At 38.5% G+C, this 11,279-nt stretch overlaps 1 protein-coding gene across 1 annotated transcript in view; it reads right to left on the reverse strand.

Annotated features, from left to right (window-relative positions):
- Window positions 1-1,091: 1,091 nt before the first annotated feature.
- LOC108310314 (phosphatidylinositol N-acetylglucosaminyltransferase subunit H-like) overlaps window positions 1,092-11,279 on the reverse strand; it is a 13,380-nt gene continuing 3,192 nt past the window's right edge. The window contains exons 2-3 of the mRNA XM_017537291.2: window positions 3,287-3,293; window positions 1,092-2,460 (exon numbers count right to left, since the gene is read on the reverse strand). Coding sequence (XP_017392780.1) covers window positions 1,867-2,460; window positions 3,287-3,289 — 597 coding nt within the window. The 5' untranslated portion in view covers window positions 3,290-3,293 and the 3' untranslated portion in view covers window positions 1,092-1,866. The remainder of the gene's footprint in view (window positions 2,461-3,286; window positions 3,294-11,279) is intronic.

Consider the following 11,279-nt stretch of genomic DNA (forward strand, 5'->3'; position numbering starts at 1 on the left):
TCACATGCAAGTGCCTAAGTTGATCTGAAGTCACCACTGAGACTTCCTTGGTTATAAAAATCTAAACCAATGCTTTTCACAACTAAAAAAAAAAAACAAAACAAAAACAAAAATGAGAGCAGATTTGCCTCTTATAGAAGGAGTCACATTAGTAAAGGGTTACCGCTCAAGCTAAATTAAAACAAATCAGTGACATTCCACTCTCCATTATGTGCACAAATCTCCCATAAAAATCAATGAAAGCCACATATGTGTAACCGTGACCAGAATGCAGCTAATTCCAGCTCTAACTTGCTATTCCTTCCAGGGCTCATAAACCCCACAATTGTTGCTCAGAAACAAGAGGACCCTGTGATGAATACAGCAGCTCAAGCCAAATCCTGGATGAATTGTCCAGATCATTCTGTTCTCTGGTTTATTAGGCAGCTGAGGAATCTTAAGGTTCTGGATGTGATCACAACTAGAGCAGAACTCCAGGGAATAATCCTGAATCAAAGGAAAAGCCACTGCACTTATAAAAACAGTCTATTTTTCCCAATTATCAAAGTGGACTATATTTACTGCAGAAACCCTAAAAGGATAGAAAACTCTAAATAAAAATACTACCTATGAATTCATCATCCAGAAGCCATCACTGTTACCTTTGGCAGTTTGCTTTTTAGGTAAAATTTGACTGTATTATTTATTTTTTTACTTAAAGTCTAGGTTTACACATAATTTTGGACCCAGGCTCTTTTATAGAACATTTCCCCATGGGGTTAAAAAAGCTTTGAAGTATTAAGTGTTTTGTTTGGTGTTTGTCTTTTTTTTTTTTCCTTTTTGGAAAAAGAAGTCTCTCACTGTATATCCCCAGCTGGTCTTGAACTCCTGGGCCAAAGTGATCCTCCTGCTTTGGTCTCCTAAGTAGCTAGAATTATTACTTTGGTGTGCATTTTACTAGTCAGTTACCAGATTTTACCATAATATTTTAACGAATTGTTTATTTCATTTTGGACGTTCAGATTGCTTATTTGCCACCATTCCAGATAACACAATAGTAACTAGCTGTGTGTAGATATATGTCTCCACATTTTGTATTTTTTTTTTCAATGATTTGCTTATTTATTCTTTGTTAACATGAGAGTCCCATGTCTGAAAACCAAAGTCAAATTTCTGTCTGGCCTTTTGTCTCATCTCTCTTGGCAAAAGTATCTTTTAAAATGATTTTAAAAATGCTGAGTAACAGAAAAGTATTAATGTGCTTGACACCATGACTGAAATGCCATGATCTTGTTTGTCAATAAAAAGCAGCTATCTGTGAACCAGGTAACTGTTGTTTTGGAAGGAAATCTGTTTATTAAGTGAGTCATAAACAAGCCCTGTAGAGAACACAGGTGCTAGGTTGACAGACTCATCTTTTGTAGGACATTTCTTCCTGCTAAACAGTACCTGATGGGCTTGATTTTTTTTTTTTTTTTGTAAGTTGACACAGGGTTACTATGTAATTGGTAAGTATACCTTTCTCAAGACAGTTGATGGTAGCTTTCCATTGTTTTGCTTCACAAACATCAACACAAAGTAAACCTGAACATGCTTAGCAATTTCACAAAGTGCTTTGCTGACATTACTTTTGACATACTGTGTCAAAATTCTTACGGTCTCCCCTCCTTTGGTAAAGTAGGCAAAACCTTACAAGGTAAACACTATAATACACAGAAATACATTGAATTAGATTTCCAGTCACCTGCTCTATGGCTGAGATGCACTACATCCATACTGGTTCCTAGGACTGTGTCCACCTGATGGTTTAGAGTATGTAAAACCAGACACTATGGCTTAAAAGTCATCTCCTGTGAAAGACAATGCTGGCCTTCTGAATGCTGGGTCTCATGGGTTTGTAGATGTGGCTTTCTGCTGTGCCAGGATCTCCTGGCAGCTCCTGTATACTTCAATCAAGCAATCCAGCCGGGGCTTGGCACTCTGGAAGATAGGTACTACTTGGGATATCCCATGTGGTTCCACTGGATCCTTCAGTAAGATGCAGAGGTAATAAATCACCTTTTGCATGTAAATAGCCTCATTGATGACAATATCCTTGACCTTGCCCATCTCTATGAAGGTAGTACTTTCTTTGCCTGAAGCATAAGATGAAGTCATCTGAATGCCAAGAGAATCAATGATTAACAGAGTCTCCTGGTCAATCTTCACAAAATGGAGATAACCAAGCAGACCTACGAGGGTGATGAAGATGGCAGCAGAGAGGATCATGCTGTTCTCGCAGAGGCTGAAGAGTCTGTAGGCCACCAGCCACACCGTGCAGGTGACAGCGGTGAGCGAACGCAGCGAGAGCCGAGGGCAGCTGAGGCAGAACTCCCGGCAGGACGGGGAGTAGTAGCCGCGCTGCAGGGCCAGGCGGCCGCCGCAGATATCCGAAAAGCTCCGCTCATCCTCCATGACTGGCTTGCCGGCACTCGGCTGCCCCTTGTATTATTTTTAAGTATATAATCTATAAGGGTAATTCCAGGAGTATAATTTACACTATTTTAGATACTTTATATGAAATAAATTAATATTAGCATACCTAATAGAGCCAGTAGATTATAATCAACACTGTTTAAGACTCTTTATATGAAATAAATTAATATTAGTGTATGTAATAGAGCCAGTATAGTTAAAAATCTGATAGGTTGATAGTGAGATTATGGCAATATACTGCTCTGGGGAAGGTAAATTGATGCAATTTGATGCCATCCGGAGAGCAGTATATCGCCCCTCATCTCACCACCAACCCAGCAGCTTTTTAACTCTACTGGCTCTATTCGGAATGCTAATAATAATTGATTTTATATTCTCCCCCTCAGAAGGAGGTGACAAGAGAAGGGATTTCAGCAAATCAGTCTGTTAGGAATAATTTAGGCTTCAGTTGATAATAATGCATAATATTTTGCTGTCAAATATCAAGACAGGAAACACAGAATTGTAACAGCCTAGAAAATACTGATCTAAAAAATAAGTTTGGCTTTTGGGGTAAGAAAAGTTTAGCTTTCACACAATTTTTAAAAAGATCTCGGCCAGGTGCGGTGGCTCACACCTATAATCTCAGCACTTGGGGAGGCTGAGGCGGGTGGATCACGAGGTCAAGAGATCAAGACCATCCTGGTCAACATGGTGAAACCCCGACTCTACTAAAAATACAAAAATTAGCTGGGCATGGTGGCGCACACCTGTAGTCCAGCTACTAGGGAGGCTGAGGCAGGAGAATTGCTTGAACCCAGGAGGCGGAGGTTGTAGTGAGCTGAGATCGTACCATTGCACTCCAGCCTGGGTAATAAGACCGAAACTCCGTCTAAAAAAAAAAAAAGGATCTCTAAGTACATTCACATATATGTAATCAAATACAATAATTTTTAAAAATCAATCTTCCTGTATGTGAAGAAAAAAGACAAAAAATCATGGTTGGTATTGTTTCCTGCAGTAGTGAAAGGATCTGAACTTAAATATGACTAGTGTGCACAATTCAGTTGTGTTGATGAGCATCAGAATGGGTGTTGAGAACTAGAAAATGATCATGTGAGAGGAATAAACAGTCTCTGACAGCATGAGTTTGAGTGTTTTCACCTACTGGGGCTCAGAAAACAATATTTTAAAATATGCTGCTTCAGAATTCAAACTGATTGAACCTAGACAGCAGCAAATGCAGAGAAGGGTTTTCTCTGAAGTTTCCTATCTACCTAAAGGCCAGAACCCCCACAAGATATTCAACTGTGTGAATCCCTTCTCCAGATATCTCATCAACCAAGGGAAATTGATGCATAACTCAGGAAGGAAAACTAAGTTGACCCTATGTCAGTTCCCTGTCCTGGGCTTTTGTCTGTTCTTTAGACTCATTCATCTCCCTTAAAAATCATTTACTCTTCCCCTGAAATTGTCTACATCCCCCACTTCCCTATCCCCTATGAAGACAGCATTTAAATTTCAACCATCTGGTACTTCTTTGAGTTTCACACTTTGTTTGACTCCTGTGTGCTTGCACATTAATGAATTTTTGTATCTTTTCTCTTGTTAGTTGACCTATTGTTAGTTTATCTCAGCAGATTCAGTTATCAAACCTTGAGAAAGCAGAGGAGAAACTTCTTTTGATCCAACACACTTACAGCCTCAATTCCAGGAAGACAAATTGCTTTGACTACGGTTCTTTTTTCCCCATAACACACATTTAACTATATTATACTTTCCCTGGGAAATAGAAATGAGAAAAAGACTAAGAAAAGAAAAACAAGATAGAAAGAAAAAAAGATGGTCTTTAGGATAACAACAACAATTTAAAAATCAGTGTAGGACATTGGGAGAGAGAAAAAGCCATCAAAGTAATATCGAAAGCTGAAGACGCTGGGCGTGGTGACTCATGCCTGTAATCCCACCACTTTGGGAAGCCAAGGTGGGAGGATCACTTGAGCCCAGAGGTTAGAGACCAGCCTGAGTAACATAGTGAGACCTAATCTATACAAGCCCCCCTTCCAAAATGTAGGCGAGCATGGTGGCAAGCACCTGTAGTCCTACCTACTCAAGAAGCTGAGGTGGGAGAATCACTTCAGCCCAGAAGGTCAAGGCTGCAGTGAGCCATGATTGTAAGACTTTACTCCAGCCTTGGTGACAAAGCGAGACCCTGTCTTAAAAGAAAATAAAAAGCCGGGCACGGTGGCTCACACCTGTAATCCCAGCACTTTGGGAGGCGGAGACAGGTGAATCACTTGAGGTCGGGAGTTTGAGACCAGCCTGACCAACTTGGAGAAACCCCACTTCTACCAAAAATACAAAATTAGCTGTGCGTGGTTGTTCTGTGGATACAGAAGTCTGGAACTTAAGGAAAAGGTTAGTGCTAGAGATTTCTATTTCTGAGTCATCAGTATACAGATGTATTTAAATCTGGAGGATTAACACAGATCACATAGAGAGTTCATGTAGATAGAGAAAGGGGAGCAAAGGTTAATGACCCCTTAAAAATGCCAAATTTGCAGCAGAGGAAGAAAAAGGGAACTAACAAAATAAACTTAGAGGAATGATCAGGGAGGTAGAAGTAAACAAAGAGTGTATGGTGTTGTGGAAACCAGGACAGGCTCCTGAAGTTTTAATTGACATGCTTTACTTTATAATGAACAGTTATACTTTTCTAATAAAAATACAATTTTAAAGCACAGAAACAATTTCAACTTCTCTGTAACAATGCTCCACACCAATTTTTAAACTTGCGATGAAAAAGTTGAGGAAACAACTTGTAATTTGGTCTGAGATATATTCTCTCTTTCCTAGCTTAGGAAGAAATCCTCAGAACAATATCTCCAGAATTCTGTAATTCACTGGATAAGAAGATAATGGATGCAATAAATGGAAATTATCATATAAATGCCAACTTCTATTACTATATATGAAATAAATTCCCCATGTGACTATAAAGTTACAAAAAAAGGTATAACTTTATCATCCAGTTTGGAAAGATCAATACAAGAGATTAATAGCATTTTTATTGAAAGTTAGGTCCCATGTGATTGTTAGGTAATAGAAAGCGGGTTTGGAGAATTTACATTATAGAAAATGTAAATAAATTAAATTGATGAGCTCATACCTGATAAGTAATATACCAAAAAAATACAAACAGATTATGAAATCCCTTTGAAACAATTGACAATAAATAGCCATTACTTGTAGCCTAGCAGAATATTCTGCATGCAAACAGGCATAGGAATTCTTGTTAGATTAGTAATAAGTATTACAGATTAAGCAAGGCAAAATCTTTAGCTCACAAGGAGATATATTCTTCTCCTTAATTTTTATAATTTTTATTTTAAAGAAAGATTTATAATGGCCACATTTTTAGTTCGTATAGCATGTTTTCCCAGTCAGACTTTGCAGAGACATGGATGAAGCTGGAAACCATCATCCTCAGCAAACTAACACAGGAACAGAAAACCAAACACCTCATGTTCTCACTAATAACTGGGATTGGAACAATGAGAACACATGGACACAGGGAGGAGAACATCACAAATGGGACCCGTCAGGGCGTGGGGAGCAAGGTGAGAGGGAGCTTTAGGACAAATAGCTAATGCACGCGGGGCTTAAAACCTAGATGACGGGTTGATGGAGGCAGCAAACCACCACAGCACATGTATCAAACAAACCTGCACATTCAGCACATGTATCTCAGGACTTAAAGTAAAATAAAAATAAATTTAAATTTAAAAATTACTTCATATTTATTTATATCTTGCTTTATTTACAACATACACAAAACAAAATTGCACAAAACACAAACAAATTAATTCAGAACATAAGAGGCAAAGGAAATTAAGGGGAGAAAAATGGTAATTTCACTAGTAACACTGTATCACAGAAATTTAAACCATTCTGTCATGTATACGCCTACACAGACTCACAAATTTGGATTTACATTTCTAAGTCATCACAACAAAGAGGGAAAAAATCATAAGAGTTATAGTCTACATTAAAAACAAACTAACTTCAAGTGAATACTCACACTTTAATTCCATGACAATGGTGTAATTGATACATTCCTGACTACAAGATACTCCTACTACCCATTTTACAGTGCTACTGCATTCCTTAAAATATTTTCAATAATGTTCTATTGTCTTAAAATAAAATCCAGATTTCATAACATAGCTTACAAGTTCTTCATGACCAATTTTTCTTGAATCATCTCTTTTTCTCCCAATCTCCATCATCTGTCTCCAGCCAGATAATAAATTTTGGTCCTGACAGTGCACCAAGCTGTCTTGCTTTCACCTGTGACCTTTGCACTCGTCCCTACTCGGAAGAAAGACCTCATCTTCACCTGGGTAACTCCTCAGTATTTAGGACTCAGTTTATTCCTCTGGAAAACTTACTTTGACTCACTTCCTCTTGTTCAAAATTCTCAATGTAGCATTTTACAATACACTGAACTTTCTTCTGCCATAGGCTTTACTATTCTTTAATCACTTTTCTTTATTACTCAACTGTCTGTCTCTATGACTACTCTGCACTCAAGGCTTTTTGTTTTCAAAGTATGGTCCTTAGATCACATCTGAGGTGCTTGTTTGAAAATACATATTTTCGATTCACAACCACAGACCTGAATTAGAATGTTGAAACTGCCTTTAAAAAATTATAGCTGAGGAAATTATGACAGTGAAAAAGATGAAACCTAACCGACTCCATCTTCCTTCTAACATTTCCGCTGTCCTTACTCATTTCTGGACATGGGCTGAAGTAACCTTGGAAAGTAATTTAATTTATAGTTTGACTTTGAAACAAAATTGATAATAGCCCTTTCCTGAAAAGGCCCCCTTCTTACCTGGGACCAGTCTGCCTCTGTAGGACTAACAAATTAGCTATAAGATTAGAAATTACTGTTTAGGGGTTATGCAGCCTCTGGCTGCAAGAGTCTGAACCTCCCCAAAGTGCTCCTGGGGATAATATTACTATTGTAAAGCCTAAGGTCAGTGCATGATAGATTTTGCAGACCCTGCCTCAGTGGATCAGCTTACACCACCCAGACCAGTAATCTGGCTCAACCAGTTCTGTGATCTCACCCTGGAACAGAAAACAGCGAGGAAATCTCACTTGGATCCCCACTACAATTCCATCTGCAACCTGACCAGTTATCACTCCCCACTTCCCAAGGCTCTACCTGCCAAATTATCTTTAAAAACTCTGATCCCCCAATGCTCAGGGAGACTGATTTGAGTACTAATAAAGCTCTGGTCCCACACAGCTGGCTCAGTGTAAATTACTCTTTCTCCACGGCAATCCCCCTGTCTAGGGGAGCTAATCTAGATAAACTGGCTCTGTTTAGGCAGTAGCAAGGTGAATCTGTTGGGTGGTTACAATGTCTGTGAATGGAACATGATAACTTGCTATTTTAACATACATCCTAGACTAGTGATGTCCAATCAAAATATAATGTGAGCCGCAAATACAAATACCTTATATAATCTTAAATTTTCAAGCAGCCACATTATAAAAGATAAAAAGAAACATATGAAATCAACTTTACTATTATATTTAACCCAATTACAGTTAATGTTTATTAACATTTCTATTAATAATTGTTATAGCGATTACGTGTTGAAATATTATTTCAGCAAGTAATCGCTATAAAAATTAACAATGGAAATTTTGCATTTTTCCATACTAATGCTTCAAATTTCAGTGTGTAATCTATATTTACAATATACCTCAATTCACTAGCCACATTTCAAGTGCTCATTAGCCATATGGAACAAATGGCTACCATTATAGACAGGATAACTCCATATGGTTCTATCATAGGAGACTGACAACTAAGCCATGATAAAGTTTAGCTGACTGCCTTTTTTATAACTTTAACTCTCAAATAAATGCCAGGGATATCGTAGACAATACATAAATTCTAAATGCCTATTAAATATTATACTTTTTAGTTAAATAGAGCATTAAAAATTCCTGCAAATTCAGAACAAGAATTAGTCTTTGAGAAATGATTTTGAAACTGTAATACAGCAAGTTGCAATATCACAAACTAAAATAAATATTGGTCAATTCCCACAGTCACTCAGTCATTTTTCTCTCCTGGCCACCACATGCCCTATTATAATTATTCTGAAGCTCAAGTATAGTGACCACCTGAAACCATCTTGAGTTGAGAAAATTTGGGATAAGAAAATTAGAAAGGGGTGTGAAGAGCCTATAATTCTCTATAACACCAAAGGTTGTAGCAAAACACACATTTCTGCAGTATCTTTCTAAGTAGCCTCCAACTCCCAGTCCATGAATTCAATCTCCCCTTTTATGACATGTTCCAGCTTCAAGGTTGCTGGTTATTTCCCCTGAAAGAAAAGAAGCAAGGAATTATGATCTAAACACTGAGCTGTTAATTATCAGAGAGTCTGTTAAATTTCATTCTAACCTGGTAAATTTCTATTTTCTCACTTTGTATAAAAAAAGGAACACTTGTGCTTACATGATTTATAACAAAGAATCTCATTTTTTCTAAATGTCAGCAGATACTTTTCAAGTGTATCCTGAAAGAGTAACACAACAACCTTGAACAAGAGGACTAGAGAATAGAAGCCCAGTTTGACCCCAACTTTGCTTATCTCTGTTATTTTTTAATGTGCAAATAGCAGTAACAAGTAACAATAGGTTTTCTGCATCTTTTAACTTCAATGCAAGAGAAAGGAAAAACTTGTCATTTTTCATATGGTAATCCAATTCATTTGTTGTTTATGCTTTTTGGGGATGTAAAACACTTAAATCTGACTTCTTCAAAAGTTCCATCAACATTTCTGCATTAAAGGGGAGAGAAATTTATGTAAAAATTACCTCTACTGCTTAAAGGATCATGAAGGAAGAGAAAGAAGTAAGAAATGATTCCCTCAAAGCAAACTCAGAGCACACTATGTGAAATCTCAAATCTTCCTTTAGTTGCTCCCATCACTCCCATAACTTCCACACCCTGTATTTTCTGCAACTGTCTCCTTCTACCTAAGCAGGAATCGCATAAAAAGCTTCTGACTGGATCAGAAATGTCCTGAGGAATCAAGTATATTTTCTTTACTGGTTCCTGTTATTCTAACTGCATATCCTAGCTATTTTTGTTGTATGATTTCCTCAGATTTATGCTTGGACTTCGGTACCCTGATCTGTGTCCTTTGGCCTTCTTCTGCTTAATTCCCAGGCATTACCTAGAAGCTGGACCCTGCAGTGTCATACACATTCTGCATCTATTCCCCCATCCTCTGTCCTGGCACCAAGAAAGCTGACATCAGAAGAACACTGCATGGTATGTTTCCAGAGCTAGAGTTCCAGCAGCTCTGCAACTGAAATCATCATGGAAGCTGTGGAAACAAAGGTATTTTGGACAGAGAAAGCACCTGTGCTAAAGAACAAAAAATGAATGAGAATCTGTCAGGCTGATCCAATGTTCCAACCTTCCCTCTTCCCGTTGCTTCCAAACTTACCTGTAGAGGTACACAGAGGAAAGATATGTGTCACAGCAGGGGAACCAGAATGCTGAAACCATGTGTTAAGCAAAAATCACAATAGAAATTCCATTTGACCCAACAATCCCATTACTGGGTATATATCCAAAGGATTATAAATCATTCTATTATAAAGACACATGCACACGTATGTTCATTGTGGCACTGTTTACAATGGCAAAGACCTGGAACCAACCCAAATGCCCATTGATGATAGACTGGATAGGAAAATGTGGCACATGTACACCATGGTATACTATGCATCCATAAAAAGTGATGAGTTCGTGTCCTTTGTAGGGACATCGATGAATCTGGAAACCATCATTCTCAGCAAACTGGCAAAAGAACAGAAAATCAAACAAATAATATCTATATACCTGTACTTTTTTTTTTTGAAGTACCTGTTCTCACTCACAGGTGGGTGTTGAACAATGAGAACACATGGATACAGGGAGGGGAGCATCACACACTGGGGTCTGTTGGGGGGGAATAGGGGAGCGACAGCAGGGGGTACAGGGGTTGGGGAGGGATAATATGGGGAGAAATGCCAGATATAGGTGATGGGGCGGGGGTGGAGGCAGCAAATCACATTGCCATGTATGTAGTTATGCAACAATCCTGCGTCTTTCTGCACATGTACCCCAGAACCTAAAGTGCAATAAAATATTTTTAAAAGAAAATCACAGGAGGCCGTAGCTTTGGAATAAACTCCTAAACTACTAGACCTCAGTAGACCATACTCAAAATCAAAATCAAGTCACCTGTGCTTACCAAACCAAAACTTAATTGTTTTCTGTCCTTTCTAACAATCAAGACGGAGAGAGAACAGCCTAATTTCCCAAATAGACCAGTGTCATTCTTCAAACTACATGAAAATTAAGTTCCCTCTGTTTTAATCTCTACCACCAAGAGTTAACCAATCAGTTACTGAGAGACCGTGTCAAGGAAAAAAATCCTCTCTTCCCTGGCCCACAACAGGCATGGTTTCAAAGGCAAGAGCTTTCCAGCATCATGCCTCCATCCATGTCCCCATCCAGGAACCTAAAGTTCTTTGTCTGAATTTCCCACTCCAGGGCTAGGTAAAAATTCCAGGTGTGATCCTTTGTTTGAAAAGCCCGCGAAAAGCTCTGGGAGGAAGGGCCTCTGTTGCAGACCGAGCAGCCAATCCAGTATCAGAGTCAAAGAGCAATCACTCCAGAGGACGTTTAAAAAACCATCATTCTCAGCAAACTGACAGAGGAGCAGAAGATCAAACACCGCATGTTCTCACTCATAGGC

This window comes from Cebus imitator, unplaced genomic scaffold (assembly GCF_001604975.1).
Source record: "Cebus imitator isolate Cc_AM_T3 unplaced genomic scaffold, Cebus_imitator-1.0 Scaffold102, whole genome shotgun sequence".
Lineage (NCBI taxonomy): Eukaryota > Metazoa > Chordata > Mammalia > Primates > Cebidae > Cebus > Cebus imitator.